Source organism: Heteronotia binoei, chromosome 3 (assembly GCF_032191835.1).
Source record: "Heteronotia binoei isolate CCM8104 ecotype False Entrance Well chromosome 3, APGP_CSIRO_Hbin_v1, whole genome shotgun sequence".
Lineage (NCBI taxonomy): Eukaryota > Metazoa > Chordata > Lepidosauria > Squamata > Gekkonidae > Heteronotia > Heteronotia binoei.
In genome coordinates this window covers 97,967,179-97,987,070 of record NC_083225.1, presented here as the reverse complement: position 1 = coordinate 97,987,070, position 19,892 = coordinate 97,967,179, and the positions used below count along the sequence as shown (strand labels likewise).

The window sequence follows — 19,892 nt, the reverse complement described above, 5'->3', positions numbered from 1 at the left end:
TGTTTGTAATGAATTGTTTTTCTGTCTTCACTAGTGTATTGGCTTATGGATTAAGGAGCATAGTACATGTCCAACATGTCGTCGTCATGTTTTGTTACCTGAAGATTACCCTGAGCTTCCTGGACGAAACAGATGTACCTGAAATTCTGTTGCCATGTGCCGTCAGTTATGAAGTGTTACATTTTAGATGTAGTAAACATGTAGTATAGTTTCTGCCATTGTTCTTGACTTCTGGTCAAATGACTATTTCACACTGTGTGTCCTTCAGCTGCTTCTCGGGGGACGTAGCATATTATTCAATAATGCTCTTGTCTCTCGTAATAAGTATTAAGTGTCTTGGCTGTACTGTAGCAAAATTGTTAAATTTACCAGTTGTCAGACTCTGTCTAATACATATTATTCAGTTGAAAAGTAATACAAGCAAAAAATTTAGTGTAGATTTGTTTTCTAACTTCTGTGGATAAAATAATGGAAGATATGAACTAAAAATCATGGAAGGTGTTCAAATTAAGGAGAAACTTCAGTACATTGGTAGACTGGTTAATTCTCAGTGATTGGTCATCTTTAGCAAATTTGAAGATTACAGCTTCTAGGAGTACAGTTGTTGTTTGTAACATCCATTTTATTCCCATGTTACTGCCTGGTTTTTAAAAATTTCTAGATAATTTAGAGTTGGATCCAAAGAGCCACTGGTGGGAGATAGAGGTAACTTCTAGAGCTTATTCAGTGGTATAAGTGGGCTCTGAACCAGTCCTAATGCTGCCATAAGTAGGTCATCACCCTTTGATTTATCATGATCACTTTTGTGCAACATTCTTGATACTGATGTGAAACAGGCTTTTGTTGAATTAAAGGCATCTCTGGATCCAGCCCATGACATTGTAATGCTTTTATAGTGGTATATTAAAATCTAGTAACTTTAGACCTACATTTTAATAAAGTAGCTTTTAATAAAATGTGAACTTCACTGTACTGTAGCAAAACCGGTAAATTAAACAGTTTTCCACTATACCACATGCACATTACTTATGTGGAGTAATGGTTGTAATAGTGCACTCCTTTGCATATCTCCTGTGTTCCTGTCCTCTCTCCATTCAGTCAAGGAACATGACCTTGTCAAAATAATTTGAGTGAATATTGGCTCTTATAAAAGTAATCTTGCGATGTCAAATTAAACTAGTCTCTAAAATTGCTCTCGGAGATTGTTAGACAGCTGTTTTAGGGATCTCTGTCCAAAGCTACATCATTCACATTTTTTAACCTTTCTTATTGTATCATTTGCACAAACCAGTTTAAGAGCTTGACTGAATAATCCAAACACTTTAATAACCTGATAGCCAAACAATTTTATTTTATTCCAAATATTAAATGACACTTCGTAGTTTAACAGAAAAAATGCTTTTAAAAAGAAATTTTAGTTTCCTGATATGAATGCATGCTAACTGCAGTTTTTAGTAGTTCTTCTGCTTAACTAAGCTCTATAGACCACCTGTTTTTGAAATTTTGAATAGGTAAATTTTTCCAATTCATCCATGCTATAGCAGGGGTGAGCAGTTAATAAATCTAATTATTTTTAAAATAAAAATACTGCCTCCCACTCATGAAGAAAAGCTACTTCCAATTCAGTGATTGAAGATGTCACTGACACTCATTAGAATCTTTCTTTAAGAACTTCTTAGTACTGCCTTTTATCCAACACTAGGCTGTCACTGAAGGGGTCAGGTGGAAGTAGAGAGAAGACTGTACGAAGTCTCTTAGCATAGTGGGCTATTTATTCCTTGCTCCTACTAAAAACTGCAGTTAGCATGCATTCATGTCAGGAAACTTAAATTTCTTTTTAAAAGTTAACCATATAATTACAAAACATTTTTTTCTGTTAAAGCATGGTACCAGCCAACTACAGGATGCCTCATGAGGAAAAGCCTGTACTCAGTTTCACCTCAGAAGCTGACCATGAGTGAATCACCCTGTTCTGTTTATGGGCAGTAGAGGGTCCTGGGCCAAGGAAGATAGCAGCTCTGCTGAGGAATAGGTAATTGTGCAGGGGGCAGTAGTCAACCTCATTCCAAGCTCAAAGACACAGCGCTGCAGGAAGAAATTCAAGGAGCAGCAACTTGACTCTGAATGAAGCACAGGCCAACTCCAGATTCTTACCATGGGAACCAAGGAATGAGGGTAACACATTGATGAATTTGAGATACAGAGAATACATATCCTACAGGCAGACATCTGGACATAAGCAATTGAAACTGTAGTTTGGGTTTATTTTGTTTTCTTCTGAGTACCCCCCCCCCCCCAAAAAAAAACCACTCAGGATAATCTAACATAGTTGAACAAGTTCATAAGATAAGAACAAGATGGAAACAAAAACTAATCATAGTGACCCTGCAGCCACAGGACTCTGATGAATTTAACAGAAGCCTATTTACAGATACCTAGGAAGAGGCACTAAAGAGCGTATTGCAAATTTATGTTGGTTACTGAAACACATGAAAGTACTTCAGAAGAAAACTGGCTTTTGTTTCAGAGTACAGGAAAGCTTTTGATTGTGTGGAACATGAAAAGCTATGGTTGGTTTTGGTGTTTTGTTTTTTGCATTTATATATCTTCATTGAAGAAAGAATTTTATGGTTTAACAATACAAACACAAATCATTTATAACGATTTCACAAAAGCACCTTCACCTCTTCCTTTTCCCCATGATCACTTAGTAAAATTGATATATTTCCAAGTCCCTTAGTTTAGCTGTAGTATCTTTGAGGTCCCTTATAATCTTTTAAAAACTCAGGAGGAAGGTCTGGGAGAACCTGGATTTTGGAACCCTGATAACTAAGCCCGCCTCACTCTCTAGCTTCAGTAGGAATCCTCTGCTGTGTTCGGAGGTCCTTAAATTCTACTACTATATCTCTTGCATAATGTGGAGAAGTGGATTCCTTGCATACCTTATCAACATGGTAAGCTTTCATCAGAAGGGGAGCCACACCAGCTTCAAAATTTAAAGTGCCCACTAGCCAGTTTGCAATGAAGATTTTCAACTGTTCCAGCTTCAATGTTTGATTTAAACCCTCTGAACTTTAGGCGCAGCTACCAGCAGCAATAATCCAAAGACAAAATATGTTCCAGTGCCCAGGCATCAGAAGTACTCACAGGCAAGCCTTGAATTCAGCAGGAGCACAGCTCCTGAACCTTTCTGACAGTCCTCCCTCCTACCTATCTTGTTCATTGAACAGTAGGTGCAGCTGCATAACAATCCCTGGATGACTTCCATCACCTATTTTTCTACAAAATGACCCCTGCTCACAGTTAATTTACTCTCAAGCTCAGAAACTTTTTAAAGAGCTGTCTCGGCCTTCAATTCGTCTGTTTATGGAGTTCGTGCTGGTCCATTTGTTGACATGCTGGTTTCAGCTTTTCATTAATGTTGTTTCTCAATTCTTGGCATTGTTTGTTTAATGCCTGATTTAAAAAGTTTGTAGTAAGTGGGCTCTCTTAAGCCATTAGCTCACTCCTCCCCGACACTGCAGATGAAGTTGATGGACCTTCTACAGGTGGGAAAAGCTTGTCAGACACAGAACACTTTCCCCTTTCTGTTTCCCCTTTTTGCCACCTATAGGTATCATCTTTCAAAATATGAATTATTGCTTTATAGAGGGTAAAATTATTCAAAATTAAAGCAGGCAGGTGATGAGTGCTGGGTAATAGCTGCTGACCTGGAAACCGGTCTCAGCCACTCCCCCTGGTTGGTTTTAAAAGAAATGGGTACGTCACAACATCTGGCAACTTCGGGCAACTGTATTCAAAAAAGCCTTCAATTCAGCTACTTCATAAGTAAGAGATGGAATTCCCTAGTGTCAGGTTTCTTCTCTCTCCCAGGTCCAACCCTCCAGAAAAACATGTAAGTAATTTACCACTTTAGAAATTCAAGCAATATAAAAAATGACCCAGAGTCAGCAGTTCTCAGATATCTTACTCTTTCTGTTAAAACAATTTGTTTCCATTTATATGCTGCTCTCCCCGCTGAAGCAGGCTCAGGGAAGCAAACAAGGCCAGTAGGCAAGCTAAAATAGTAAAACCAATTAAACATTAAAATGCTATTTCAGTGATGGTGGTACTGCAAGTCATGTTCATCAGAGCATTCATGACCTCCAATACATATCAGGTTGGAGGGCCAAATTCCATGGTGACCAATTGATTTGTCCACACAAGTCCTAGTTTTAACCATCAAAAGTATGGTGGAAGAGCTGTGGAATGGCAATGTCAATAATTCTCTTGGAATTGAACCACCAGAACAGATTTTATGAAGTACACACAAAAGGAGTGTCAGGAAGGGGGGCAGGGAGAGAAACTAAATCAGTGCTGGAAGCCATTCACTACCAGAAGTATTCCTCCACATGCCAGTCTAAGCACAGGAGGTATCTGAAATTCACCTACATACCAAGACAGGACTCTCCTATTTCATGGCAGATCATTACCCTCCAAGGCTATGACGACCTTTTGCTTGGCTCTCTAGCCCCAGAACAAGAGACTCAGCTTGATACCTCTGTGGCAAAATTTTTGGCTGACATTCTTAAATGTAAATCTGATCTTGTATAAATGCACATATAATCTATTTTTTAATTTTATCTCCTATGTTTAACTTTTCACATTCTGTGCAATTGTTATGCCATTAAAGGTTTGGAATTCAAATTAGACACCTCTCAAGACAAAAATTTCTTGGTCCGTAGCCCAGTTTCTCCAACTGCTGAAACACCTACCGTATACATGTGTGAAAACATCTCCCTTACTAACAGAAACTTGCCTTAAGCAACATCCACAATGCACCAGTCTTGCATTATTCTTATGGGAATCAGGAGATGGCAGTGTAGTGTCATGCAAGCCAAATTTAATCCTCACCCTGCAATTCAAATTACGTGCTAGATACTGCAATGCTTAATGTATCTCCCCAAGTTATGGAGGAAGTTGAAGCCAAGACATTCTACATATATTTCTTTAATGTTGGCAGAAAAGGCATTTCCTTTACCCTTCTTTGCAAGTCCAACTGCTTTTGAATACACGTCAACTCTTGTGAATACAATTCCCATCAATCCAATTTTATTTAGATTGGGACATCTCGCTTTTAACAGACATTGCAAACTTATGTAAGAGAGTAGTTGCTTGCTGTGACATCATAATAAGAGGAAGACATAGATGGGAAACTATTTGAGTTCAAATGTCCATTTGTGAAATACAAACCCACCTGTGACACCATCTTATCAGAATTAATGCAGAAAGGGACAAAATGAAAAACAAATGTTACAACAGATTCTGAGCAGTGACAGAGTTTCATCAAAGACAGATATCTCTTCAACAAAGAATCTGATAAATACTTGCTAGACAGTATCACAGTGGAGAAGTTTCAGCTGTTTGGTATCGGTAACTGACCATGTGAGATAATCTTTACAGTTCTGACAGTTCTTATCCAACATTCATAACACAATTATGACTTATTGCCACAGAGCTTGGTTTCAATTAAATTCCCATCTGATTGAAAGCATCTGGTTCCTTTGATAACCCTAAAATGACTGTCCTAAATATTCACATCCTGCAGAGCTTCAGTGGGAAATTCTCTGTGATGAGGTGATCATCATGCAAGAGGACAACAATATTAACTTCGAATTCTAGAAGAAGAAAAAAACACCTTGGAATTAGTTCAAACTACAACAACGTACTAATTTTCTATTCCATGCATCTGCAGTCTTAGCAGTATGTTCACTATCACCTCTTTGGTGTGCCACAGCAGCTTTTGTTTAAGAAGAGGCGTTCCTCTCTCTAAGGCAGAAGAGGAATTGCTTTCTAAGGTAAAGCTTACCACTTATAGGTTTTTTAAATAAATATTTGAACTGAACAAGTTACATTATATGGGAACATTTTAAAAATAAAAATACTTTAAAAGAGGCATTCTAAGATAATTAAACAGTGCAATAGGCAATTCATAGTCTATATTTTGAAAGAACTCTAAAATGGCCAACCAATTAACATCGTAAAACACCTACACACTCCATCTCATTCCATGGGCTCTGAACACTAGATCAGAAAAATTCCAGCACTCCAATCAAAGCTACAAGCCTGAATTCAGTTTTTTTTCCTGAGTCCTTGATACTGATGTTGTCATCTCCTTGCCCCCACAGGCCTAGGCAACACAAAGGTTGCTTCCTTGGCTATTTGCCTATATGGTTGTTCAGCAAGTACCAATCCAACCAGAAGCAGCTGTAGATTCAAAGGTGTCTAACTCATTTGTAATAAGGGCCAGATTTGACATAAATGAGACCTTGTCAGGCCAGGTCATTTGTGTCATAAAATGTAATGCCAGGTAGCAGAGATATAAAGGACACAAATGCACTTAAAGCACTCTTGCAATGTTTTGTTTATTTAACAATCTCTGGTAACTGACTCCTCTTGCTCTGAATTATTGAATCAAAAACTGGAGACAATGTATGTGCTGTAGCAGTACTGAGTAAGCTGTTCAGGTATGTATCATAAGTTGCAAACCTACTTTTGATTTATTGACCTTACAGAAATCTCATGGTCAATACTTTGAGCATACAACCCAGAGGAAAACATGAAATGGCTGAGCACTGCAAGCTTTTATATATAGGTTGCTTCTTGTGCTGGTCAAGAACATGTGAAGGCACCATGACACAGACTGAGGATTGTGTTTGTTTACAAAAGCATAGTCTTCCCCAGAGAAATAACTACAACTTATATGTGGCAGTGCAAGAACAGAGATATAGCAACAATGTACAGTGGTCAGTATCAGCCTATGATCTGGGAAGTCTAAGTTCAAAATCCCCAGTATGCGGGTGAACTTGGTCTGGACACACACCCTCAGCCTAATCTACCTCAGTGGCTTGTTATTCCTTATCTAAACAGTTCACATTGCTTTCCTACTGAGAAAGTATAGATCATGAGGGCATGAATACAGTGGGGAAAAGGAGGGAAATCTAGTTGCACCCAGGAGAGTCTTCGCATAACAGCCCAACAACAAAATCTCTCTTCTGTAGCAAGGGGAAAAGCTTATACCTTGAATAAAACTTCATTGGTCTTAAAGGTGCATTCTTTGTACCTCTCCAGTATGATTGAGGGAACTGGGCAAAGTAAACTCATGCTTTTTCCCTCCCTCTCCAGGGGTCAAGGAGGGATAGGAGCTTCTGTCAATGGAAGGTAGAGTGGCTTGGCTCAGTAGTTCTGCCGTGCAATTGAGAGGCCTTGAGCCTTTCTGAGCTAATGCTGGTTTGAAAATTTGTACTGGAGACTCTGAGGCCCTATATAATTTCAATTTATTGAAAGCTTTTTGGCAGTTGTGGAACACAGTGGAAATTTTTGTAATTAAACTTGAACACTTGAAGTCCTTTTTTGTAAAATACAATCAGCGGAGCATCTTATGCTGGAAGGGTGACCAAAGCAGGAATATCAAGTCAACTTCCTGTCCATCGGGACTCCTTCATTGGAATAATTTTACATCATTGTTGGGACTCCTTTTGTGCCTTCAAGCTTTTTTCAAGTTTGCATATCTATGTCCATGTTTGAATTTACTGTATAATTCATTTTTGGGGTTTTTTTTAATGGTATAGATACTTCAGTAATTTTGGTCACTAAAATCTTCAGTTGTTTTTTCATGCAATTGAGAAAGCCTGACAAAGGAAGCTGTGACGCAGAACAGCTTGCAGCAGAACGGAAGATTCTTTTCACTTACCGTGAAGTCTTCCTTCTCTGTGGTCCCGGAGTGGTCCAGTTCTCACTCTTGGGAATCATAGCTCCTCCCTTTGATAGCAGGGCTTAACAAACTTGACCCGGAGGGGAGGTGCTTGATCCTCAGAAACTCAGATCGTCTGGCAGCTACCACACCTCCCTAAGTATAACTCCAACATAAATAGGAGAAAGGAAATTTCCAGGGAACAAACACAACCCTCTCCTACACATATCCTGAGCCCCTGTCTAAAGGGCTCTATGGCGGGAAAAAAACCCAAACCTAACAGTGTACTACACCGGATTCAGTTGCGACTTCCAACCCCGCGGTCCCAGGTCAAAGCTGAAACCCTTTATACACAACTGGGTGGGTAGGACTGGACCACTCCGGGACCACAGAGAAGGAAGACTTCACGATAAGTGAAAAGAATCTTCCGTTCTCCAGTGGTCCCAGGAGTGGGCCAATCCTCACTCTTCGGACGTAAAAAAGCCGTGTCCCAGGGCGGGCCTCTCAGCTTTGCCCAGAGACCACGTGTTGGAGGACTTTCCTTCCAAATGCAGCCTCAGCCGAAGCCACCTTATCAATCCTGTAGTGCCTAGTGAAGGAGTGAACAGACTTCCAAGTAGCCGCCTTACACACCACTTCCAGGGATGGAAAAGCCCTATAGGCCGCTGAAGTAGCAGCCCCTCTAAGTGAATGAGCCATCACCCCTACCGGGGGCTCCAGTCCTGTTGCCTTATAGGCCTCACTAATGCACCCCCTGATCCACCTGCTAATGGTGGAGGCCGATACCTTGCGCCCAGTGTCTGCAGCCCTGAAAGAAACAAACAAGGAATCAGACCGGCGAAAGTCCTTGGTTCTGTCCAGATAGAAGCTAAGGGCTCTGCGAACATCCAGACAGTGCCATGCCTTCTCCTTCTCATGAACCGGATTAGGGCAGAAAGAGGGAAGCACAATGTCCTCTGCCCTATGGAAACGGGAATTCACCTTTGGCACAAAGGCCGGATCAGTGCGGAGCACAACTTTATCCTGGTGGAATACACACAAATCCTTATGTATGGACAGAGCCTGAAGCTCTGACACTCTACGCGCCGAAGTGATACCCACTAAGAATACCACCTTAAAGGTGAGCAGCTTCAGGCTGCATGATGCCATAGGCTCAAAGGGCTTGCCACAGAGAGCCTTCAACACCGTGTTCAAATTCCACGATGGGAATCTATGGACCTGCGGTGGATTAAGCAAAGCCACCCCCTTCAGAAACCTCCAGATGTGTGGATGTGATGAAATAGCATTGCCCTTCTTAGATCCCCTCACCGCTGCTATGGCCGCCACCTGTCTACGTAGTGTACTGGTACTAAGGCCTTTCTCTAGTCCCTCCTGTAGGAAAGACAGCACCACGGAGACCGAGGCCTGTAGAGGATCTTCCCCTTTAACCACACACCAGGCATGAAAAATCTGCCAAATGACATTATAGCTTCTGTTAGTTGAAGCCTTTCTAGAGGACAACATGGTGTCTATTACTGGAGTGGAATAACCTAGCCTAACTAACTGCTGCCGCTCAATCTCCAAACAGTGAGCTGAAACATTTCTGGTCGCGGATGCTGCAGGCAACCCTGAGAGAATAGATTCCACCTTGTAGGAATCTGCCATGGCTCTACTATTGACAGTCTTTGCAGTTCCGGGAACCAGGCTCTCCGAGGCCAAAAGGGGGCCACCACAATCACCTCCGCTTTCTGTTCCTGGACCCTCTGCAAAAACCTTTGGAGGACTTGGAACGGAGGAAAGGCATACAATAGAGTCCTCGGCCAGTCTGAATTTAGAGCGTCGATGGCAACTGCTCCTCTGCTTCTTGTCCTTGAGAAATACTGTGGCACCTGATGATTGTCGTCCGACGCAAACAGGTCCACACTCGGTGTCCCGAATCTTTGACAAATCTCGCGAAATGTCTCGTGGTGAAGTGACCATTCCGACTGGTTCAGCGCCTGTCGGCTCAGCCAATCTGCCACCACATTGTCTTTTCCTGCCACGTGTGTGGCTTTGATGGACAGAAGATGACCTTCCGCCCACCTGAAAAGGGCCTCCGCTTCGTCTTGTAGCTTTCTGTGTCTGGTGCCGCCTTGGCGATTTACATAGGCTTTTGCCGTCATATTGTCTGTTTGTATCAGGACGTGAGTCCCGACCACCCATTGTCTCATGTGAAGCATGGCCACACGTATGGCTCTCAACTCCAGAAGGTTTATGCTTTCCCTGGCTTCCTGGTCGCTCCACTGACCCTGCGCTACTGCTCCGGACATGTGAGCTCCCCAACCAAAAAGACTGGCGTCTGTGGTCACCACTACTCTCTTGGGTTCCCGCATCTCCTGCCCCAAGGAAAAAAGGCTGGGAGTCTGCCACCACTCGAGGGCTCTCGATAGGTCGGCTGGCAGTGTCAGAGAGATCGAGCTTCTGGCACCTATTTGCTTCTGAAAAGGTAAAAGAAATTTCTGAAGTGGCCTCGTGTGAAAACGCGCCCACTGAACGATGTCCTGGCACGAGACCAGCATTCCCAGTAATTTTGCCAGTAGCATCAGTTTGACTCACTTCCTTTGCTTGACTTCTGCCATCAGCTGTAAAATCTTTGTCTGTCTCTCCGGGGTCAGAAAAACCTTGTCCTTGTTGGAATCGATCTGAACACCTAGGTGCGTCAGAGACTGGGAAGGAAGCAAGAAACTCTTCTGAATGTTTATGACGAACCCATGCGCCCTGAGCAGCCTCATGGTCAGGTCGAGGTGTTTCTTCGTCTGCTCCGCCGACGGGGCCTTGACCAGAACGTCGTCCAGGTAAGGAAAAATCGACACCCCCTGTAACCTGAGGGCTGCCACCAGAGTGACCAGAACTTTTGTGAACACCCTGGGAGACGACTTGAGCCCAAAAGGCAAGGCTTTGTATTGGAAATGGCGCCCGTCATAAGAGAAACGAAGAAACTTCCGATGACCCCTGGCGATTGGGATATGAAGATAGGCTTCCGACAGATCTATGGAGGCCATGAAGTCCCCCCGCTGGATGGCAAGAAGTATGGACCTCAGTGTCTCCATCCGGAACTTTTTTGTGACAACCAACCTGTTCACCCACTTCAGATCCAGTATCGCCTGAACATCCCCATTCTTTTTGGGTACCACGAAAAAAACTGAGTATGTGCCTTGAAATTTCTCTGACGGAGGTACCGGTTCGATGGCTTCTATCGAAACTAGATGGTCGATGGCTAGCAGTAGTGTTCGATGCTTCTTGGGAGACTGTGATCTTTGTACTTCCAAAAAACGGTGTCGGGGGGGGGGGGGAGTAAAACTCCAGAGAGTAGCCGTTGGTCACTGTGTCCAACACCCATCTGTCTGAAACTGTTTGATGCCACACATGGGAGAATCTCTGAAGTCGTCCCCCTATCTGACTTGTGTCCGTGGACTCGTCCCAGTCACACTGAGGTGGGCTTCTTTTGGCCTTTAGCGGGCTGGTTCTGTTTCCCCGTGAAGGAAGGTCTACCTTCTCTAGGCTTCGACTGCCACTTTGTTCTGTATGGCTTGAAGGATGCTTGCCTGGACTCTCTCCTATTGCCACGAAAGGACTGAAACCTTTGTCTCGTCCTGTTATCTCGTCGTTTGGATGGCAGAACTTTTTTCTTATTTCTGTCCTCAATAAGGTATCTATCCAAACCTTCTCCAAAGAGTGAGGACCCTTTAAACGGAACTGCAGCAACCTTAGCTCTAGCCGAAGGATCCGCATCCCAATTTCGTAGCCAGGTATTTCTTCTGGCCGTAACGCTACAGGCCATAGCTCCAGCTGACAGCTGAACCGCTTCCAGAGTAGAGTCTGATGCAAAAGCCGTGGCTAATGTTATCTTTTTAAGAGAGTCCTTGACGTCCTTAGGCAGGTCATCCCTCTTAGCCAGGTCAGATACCCAAATATATGAAGCTCTACAGAAGAGAGACGTGGTGGCTGACACCTTCAAAGAGCTGGCCGAGGCTTCAAAATCCCTCCGCAGAGCCTGCTCAATGCGTTTATCCGTAGGGTCCCTTGGCATTCCATCTGCATCCATCGGGAGTATGGAATTAGAAGCCAAACTATTGACCGGGTCATCCACCACCGGTAACTTCAGCCTCTTAGCCGCCTCTGGGATGAATGAAAAGAACTTGGAAAAATTAGAAGAAACTGTTTTCGGCTTGGCCGGGTGCTCCCACTCTGACCTGATAATAGAAAAGAAACCTGACAGCAATGGCACCTGTAGGGGTTTGGCCCCTGATTTTGGAATGATGTCTTCCATACCCAAAGGAAACTCTGTATCCTCCTCATCTTTGCATTTGGGGGTGTACTGAATCTGCAGCGTTCTAATCACCTTTGGGAGTAAGCGTGTATACACGTCTGCAGGAAAAAGTTTGGAATGAGTAGAGGCTACCACCTTCTCTTCCTCAGAGAGTTCCCCAGTATCTGGAGATGAAGAGGCATCCGATAAGTCAGAATCCTCTTCCTCTTGATCAGAGGGACAGGAGCGTATCTCTGTCCTGCTGCGCTTAAGAGGTCTAGGGGAAAAATTTTCCTCTTCCTTATCAGCCTCTAAGTGTTTAGTCTTGGATGTTCTTTTGAGTGGGGGGGTTGGAGTAGCCACAGAGGCTGCCTGGACCTCCTTTCTAACTATTTCTTGTATCCAGGATAGAAGATTAGACTTTGCCTCATCTGCAGAAATATCATCATGATGAACTTCTGCCCTTTCTTCCTGTGCTGGTGAATCAGCCAGCTCCAGATCACAAGTGCCCTCCTCCATTACAGCTCCCTTGGGGAATCTGGTGGAAGCGGCCATCTTAGAATGTATGGCCCTGCAACAACAAAAGAAGGCACAACCAAAATGGCTTCCATTCCCGCCAAAATAAGCCCCTCCATACACTCCTTTCCCCCACCGGCTCAACACTGGAATCCTCTTAACAAAAAACCAAACATTCCCGTTTCGTTTCCTTCCCCTTTTCCCAACGGCCAAATAGATAGCCAGACCTCTCTATACCAGAGAGGCTAAGGGATAGGGAATGAATGGGAGGGGGGGAAGTGAGGGGGGGAGCGCTGAAAACCATAACTGGCTGCCAGTAGCTCCCAACATAAAACTTTCCTCTTCTGGAGGCTTCCTGGGGATAAGACCATCAGGGCTAGGTCAACTGACCTCCTCAAATCCCCCACCACTCTGCAGAGCTTTCCCAATGCAAGCCTTACCGCTGCTGGGTTTCCAAAAGCTTCTGCCTCCGTCGTTCCAAGAGGGCTGCGTGCTAACACGAGTCCTCTCCCAGCTGCTCGCTCCCTCTCTCCTCCTCTCCCTTAATTCCTTTGTCCCCAAGGCCCCTGGGTTTGCCAGAGTGCCTTTGCAGGGCGACTGGGAGAAGGAACGATCAGCAGCCTTCGGCACGTCCACCAGGCTGGAAAGAGCAGAGGGAGGGCTTCGCGCGCGCGTGCCTCACTCCGAGGCTCCTCTGGCACCGTTGGAAAAAACGCGGGAGGAAGAAATCCTCCCAGAAACGGCCACAAGAGGGAGCTCTTGCCTTCCCTTCTGCCGTCCAGGAAATTTTCAATAGGTATGTTCCTCTTGTTCTTGTTCTTCTTTATTTCTTTCTATAATGTACCGGGCCAGGAGCCACAAAGGGGCTCTATAGCACGTCCTGCTTCGATGGCAGGGCTAAAGAAACTGAGTTTCTGAGGATCAAGCACCTCCCCTCCAGGTCAAGTTTGTTAAGCCCTGCTATCAAAGGGAGGAGCTATGATTCCCAAGAGTGAGGATTGGCCCACTCCTGGGACCACTGGAGAACAGCAGACAACAATGAGTTGCTTGCAGGCCTGACAGGAGCCCTGTGGGGATAAAAGCTGCACATTTGACACCCCTGGGTAGAACATCCTTTCTTCCATCTTACTTTCAACAATTTCATCATTTGGGATATACCGTGGCTCTTCGCCACAGCAGCATTAGAGCTGGTAAAGGACACCTAGGTACTAGTACTAGTGTGGTCAATCACAAGACACTTCATATCAAAAACACTACTTTTATTTGGGAAAATACTCCCTGGTGGCAAATCACATTATTTTATTTAATTTTTTTCCCGATCCCTAATAAATAGCTCATCTTGAGTGATCAGTATCTACGTTAGTTTGGCATTAACCTTAAACTACACAAAATAAGAATGCTGTTAATTCAAAATAGCTATCTCCTTACCGACTTTGAAGTTTGTAGTTTCTAGTGTTGGGCAGGTGAAAAGCCGTGGAAAGACCATGTAGATTGGAATAGGAAGATTTCTGCAAACATCTCCATCAGCTATCTGAATATTCTGAATCTCAGTGGCATCTCTAGCATAACCTTCAGCACAGCCTTTAGAAAAGCAGGGTTTAAGAAGATATATACTATTTTAACAATAGTGCAGGGGTGGTCAACAGTAGCTCTCCAGATGTTTTTTGCCTACAACTCCCATCAGCCTCAGCCAGCATGGCCAATGGCTGGAGCTGATGGGAGTTGTAGGCAAAAAACCTCTGGAGAACTACTGTTGGCCACCCCTGCAATAGTGGCATTCCAAATTGACCTGCAACATGTTAGAAATTCCTACACAGAAAGTATTGCATTTAGTAATAACAACTCTGACAAGCCAACATGCACATGAATTGTGGATAGGTTATATATGTATCATATATATGAATCACATATAACCACCCTGAGCCTGCCTTCAGTGGGGAGGGTAGGATATAAATTAAAATAAAATAAATACTACATGTAGTACATAATATAGTGGTAATGACCTACTACATTAAGCAAGTGGTTATATGTAGGATCTACCCAACACATAAACTGGACTCTACCATGGCTCTCTCCACAAACAAAATGAAATAATTAAGCCTTACAATTCCAGTGTAGTTAAAATCAGTTTAATTTAAGAATATTTTAGTGGGATTCCATTTTTTTTAAATGTAACTACTCATATTGGGTGAAAGAATGTGTGCCATACCAATTCCTAGGTAAAGACTTACCACAGGTTTCTACTCGTACTAACTGGAGTTCAACACTCTTAACTGCAGCTTCTGAGCTTACCACTACCAACTCCCCAGTCAGTGGCTGTGTTATGATGCAGTTTGTTGAGTTGAGATGGCCTTTGATAAGAAACTTTGGGAGTGATGCCCTCTAAATGCAAAGTGAAATAACAAGAAAAAAGCAGGAAATCCTAAAAACAGGCTGTTATTTAACTACGTAAATAAAAGGTAGATCTTTCTGCAAATACTTGTCCAACTACATTTGCATCATCTTTTGTTCTGAACTCTGATTATGGATCCCCTATTCTTAGACCTCCAAAATGAGGATCTAAAACCCTCCAAATATAGATACTGTTGGAGAAAAAAATGTTTCAACTGAAAACTCCCACTTAGTAAGAAAATGAACATGTAATTTTATTTAATATAATACAAAAGCAGTAAACATTTCTCCAAAAGAGGAGAGATACCATTTACAATACTGTTTGATAAACCTTGGCAGTTAGATATCCAAACTCCTCTGTATGCCAAATTCTTCCAATCTCAAAATAGAATGTTCAATCATTATCTAATTGAACATTCTACAATATTTTAATAGCCTCAAGAATGACTACTGGATTACAAACCCTGCAAGCATATGCTCTCATTGGTAACTTCCAAGATAGTCACATTCAGCAATGGATAGCAGCAGCATAAAACTAAGCTCTGAACAATAGCCCAAGAGTTTACAGCTTGCGGAGTTTTCTCCAGAAAGTTTTGAGAAGGCAATCCAAGTATATGTACAATATTATTTAGTATGCCATAACCTGTACGCTGTTTATATGTTAGAATTATTGCAGGAGATTCTGGTAAAAGTTTCCCTCTATGGTTTCCTCCTTACCTGCTCCAAACACAGAGACAAGAAGGATGCTGTAACCAATGCTCCCTCTAAGCTTGTGAGCAAAAATTCTACTTTGTGAGCTACTGGCATTAAAGTCGTGAGCTACCGCATAAATTAGTTTGCTCTAGAGCCATTTTTCCTGAGCTGAGACAAAAATGTGTGAGCTGGAAGCTAAAAAATTGTACGCTCACACTAACTCAGCTTAGAAGGAACATTGGCTGTAACCATGAATTTCTAACATTCCATGCGTGGAACATGTTCCTTAGTGAAGCTTTGTATGGGTGGGTTGAGTGATTTTAGATCTTCCTAGATTGTAAGAATATTTTAGCAATGAAAATATCCAAATCTTTGCAATATTAAGAAGTTTTCAGGCTCTAAATATAATACTAGAATTTAGTCTAAACACTGAGTACCCACCAACCAGAGGAAGCATTCAAATATAACATACAAAGTTATCAGGGGGTGCAATGTAGGCTCAATGTAGAATCCATAAGAGCATGGATTCTAGCAAGATGTGGATGGGAATCTAGTCAAAAAGATTAACTACAGATAAGGAAGTGCCAACCTTAACTTACTTTCTTAGCATGTCTCAATCCATTTCTCTGTGTCTGCTTCCTATTCATACCCTGTAACCTCGTCAGCATTTGCTCTTTATCTCAGAACCCTTTCTCCTTCCCTAAAGTATTGGGCTACAGAAGTCTGTCGCTCTGGCGATGATAGATGATGGTCACTGAAGGGGAACATTACCAGAAACTGTCTTAGCAGTGGGTGTGTCAAGTGAAATGGTCACTCTGTATCAATCAATCTGACAGTTTAAACATCAGCATAATGCCATGTCATAAATTTAAAGCAATAGCCTGTTTCCTGATGTGCCATTCAAGTGTCAAAGAACAACATGGGAAGAGTTCCATATCAAACATTTACCACTCTTCACAAGCCAAGATGAAAAGCTTGAAATTGCACCTTTGAATATCAAAGCAATCTGACTTAACTACACTCAAGTGGAAAGTCTTACTCTTCTTTGAGAATCATCTTTTGGATCATGTTGACTGGCTTATACTGATCAGGGGGTTAAGTGGTCTAATTTTCCTATAAAGTTATCTTACAACTATCTGGCACAAGTTTTTCAAGCACAGCCCACTAATACCATCAGGGCCAGGGACTATCTCGCTGCATCTCCAATCTGCTGCTTTGTTACATATGCTAATTTGAAGATGTTGCAACCTGCCTGCCTTCATGTATGTATGTGTATCTAGGAAGACAGATTTTGTTTTACTGCACCTGCTTATTCTTAAGCCTGAATCAACTATTTTAATCTTTTCAATAAAGCCTGTTGGTTTTATTGGTGTGTTCTACTGTGTGTGTGTGAGAATCCAAACCCAGTCTTGGTCAAACTATCAGAAGCGGATTTGTTCCAGCATTCCAGGTCTGGCGAATCAAATCATCCTTGCAAGGAAGTGGTGGGTCAGAAACGTACCATTTCCATTTTCATAAGGAGTAGCTTTTATTTGTCCCAAACTGTGGAGAATGTGTCCTTACTTCCCCTTGCACTATTACTCAATTTCGGGAAGTAGTTGATAAGAGTTGTTACTGCCTTGTCTTCCAAATCCCCACATTTGTCTTTTGACTCTTTTCTTCCAGGCCTGTTAAATGTGTCTGTCTTTCCTGGTTGCTAAGCATGCAGATGTGTCTGAGATACAAGACAGGGATTGCTCTGATAGCTGCTGCTATCACAAAGGCACTGATGCCTCCCGAAAAAATAAAAACAGCAGCATTCCTCTTTGCAGTTCCTTAAGACATAAGGTGAGAGACTCTCTCAAATGAAAGGATACTAGGTTCCTGAAAACCATCTGTTACTTTCTCCTCTCTCTCAAATTTCTGATGCCTCTCTACCCATATTAGAAAACCAATTCAGGAGAATGAGAATGGACTGAAACACCACAATTGCAGTCATATAGGATATTACAGAATAATATCCAAGAATACTCACCTTTTGCAACGTCAAGAGTTACAGACTTGTGCTGAGTTTTCCTTAGTAATGAAAAAACAATGCCCACAGATGTAACGAATGAACCAATCTAATACTACTTTATTCACTGTAGTGACAGGAATCAAATCCAGGAAAAAGGACAGAAGACAAAACTGAGGAACCACGTATCCCACTTTAGCGAACTTGTGGTGCAAGCTCTCTAAAGTATACAGAAAGGTACCAATAGCCTCACCTCTTTAACATTCTGTAGAGTTTCAGGAGTAATAGTGAAGTCCACTGGGCTTGGGGTTGGTTTACCTTTCTGAGGCTGCAACAGAATGATCATGACACTTAGAAGCAATATTCCATTTATACACCTGAGAACCTTTCAGAAAATACATACTTGGAATCATTTATTGCTCAATCTAGGCTAGGTCTCAGGTCATTACAGCTCCAGCCAGATAATGACTCTGGTAGAAGAGAATGTTCAGCCATGCTGACTGGGCCATCAGTACTGCACTACTGTGCCACCGAGCGCGCCGCTTTGGGAGGGATGCACATGGAGTGGTGAGGGAGATAGGGGACACCTGCCTAGTCAGCCAGATCAGCTGAATCAACCCTGGTGATCAATGGGGTGACAGATGTTGCAGCCAGATCACCCTCACATCCTTGGTTACTGACAATATACTGACAATAACTTTGTTAGTATTGGCCTTTTTATATCGAAGAGCCTATTTTATGCTATTTACACACTATTTCTGATTCATTAACTATTGCTCTGGACTTTTGTTATTGCTGGCTCTTGCCACATGTGCAGCAGAATGTTTATTGTACATGGCTATATTTGACCACATGGTATCATCAGATTTCTGTTTTTGGGGGGAGCGGGATCTAATCTCACTGGTTTTCTCTTTTTTTGTGGGGGAGGGGTTCTTAGTTACAGGAAGATATAGAAAATGAATAAATTGTATTAAGAGAGTTAACACAGCAACCATTCCTCTTAAAGTTTCATCATTTAAGAAAAAGGTAAGTCTCCACATAAAATACCAGGGAGGTTCATTTTTAAAATAATTCTTACCTAGGGGCTGCACAGCTTCTCTTCAGTCTTTATTTTCCCACTGTCATATCTTTCACTAGGGATGGGCACCAACTGGGAAAAAGGAAGTTCATCTTGGTTCTTGGGGTCTCATGAACCACAAACCTTCCCATTGACTGAACTGGTTCATTTTGTGAAGCAGTAGAACCATCCCCTGCCCCCACACACACACACTGTTTAGCAGGTTTTGCTGAAGATGCCAAACTTGCAGTGAGCCTCCAACTGACTCGCTTCTTCTACCTCCTTTTTCTCTGAACTTTGCAATTCTCGACTTCCAGCCCTCCTGGCGTCTGTCTGACTGCCCCATGAGCTGGTTTCCCAGAACTCCTGCCACTTCTATCAAAAGGGAGATCACCCTCCTTTTTCTTCTGACCCTGCAATCTTCATGTTCCGAGCTTCCTGGGGCTGCCCTTTTTGTCCTGCCTCATCTGCCAGCCTCCATCTGACTGCCCCATGGGCCAATTTCCCAAAATTCCCACCACTTCTGTAAAAAGGAGATTGCCTTCCCCCAAGCCTCAGATCTCAGCCTTTTCTCTCTCTTGTGCAGCTGCCAGTGCATGCCCTTCCTCCATTTCTCCCTCATCTCCATCCACCCCTGACATGGGCTCTTTCAAGCTTTTCTCCATGCCCCCAGGTCCCACAAGGTCCACTTTTGTTTGGTAGGCCACTACTAGTGTTTCCAGGGCTGCAGAAGTCCAACCCCACTGCTTTGATGATTAACTGATCAGTGCCAGCATGTCTGCTGCATATGAACTGCCAACACGAATCACATGAATGTCCATAAAAACCATGGAGGTTTGTGGGAGGTTCATTGCAAGCATGATCACACGACCCATGGCTCATGAACTAGGCAATTTTCATGATGAATTTAGGTTCGTGTCCATCCCTAATCCTCACTGCTTTGGAACAGAAGTACACAACTACTGGATTCAATAATGCACACCTTGGCAAGTCTCATGGCTTCCAGCTTCCCATGACAACTATTTAAATGAGTCACTACTATGAGTTCTTTCAGGAAAAAAAACCCTACACTCCATGGTTTTAGACCTTTTTCACACACAAAAAAGTAGATTAGTAGACTGTCCCATCTAATACCATTAGACAGGGAACCTTCAGTGAAAAAACACACTTATTTTTTGTTAAAATATTGGTATATACCTTTCTATTCAAAACAGCCAATGTGGCTTACAGTAAAACAGAAAAT

General features: G+C 42.8%; 2 protein-coding genes across 2 annotated transcripts in view; one reads left to right on the top strand and one right to left on the bottom strand.

Moving 5' to 3' along the window:
- TTC3 (tetratricopeptide repeat domain 3) overlaps window positions 1-956 on the top strand; it is a 196,659-nt gene extending 195,703 nt beyond the window's left edge. The window contains exon 46 of the mRNA XM_060234268.1: window positions 35-956. Within this exon, the coding sequence (XP_060090251.1) occupies window positions 35-142 (108 nt within the window). The 3' untranslated portion in view covers window positions 143-956. The remainder of the gene's footprint in view (window positions 1-34) is intronic.
- A 4,113-nt stretch (window positions 957-5,069) lies between these two features.
- The window catches only part of VPS26C (VPS26 endosomal protein sorting factor C), a 28,440-nt gene continuing 13,617 nt past the window's right edge, over window positions 5,070-19,892 (bottom strand). The window contains exons 5-8 of the mRNA XM_060234267.1: window positions 17,846-17,920; window positions 14,747-14,897; window positions 13,944-14,096; window positions 5,070-5,657 (exon numbers count right to left, since the gene is read on the bottom strand). Of these exons, the coding sequence (XP_060090250.1) occupies window positions 5,575-5,657; window positions 13,944-14,096; window positions 14,747-14,897; window positions 17,846-17,920 (462 nt within the window). The 3' untranslated portion in view covers window positions 5,070-5,574. The remainder of the gene's footprint in view (window positions 5,658-13,943; window positions 14,097-14,746; window positions 14,898-17,845; window positions 17,921-19,892) is intronic.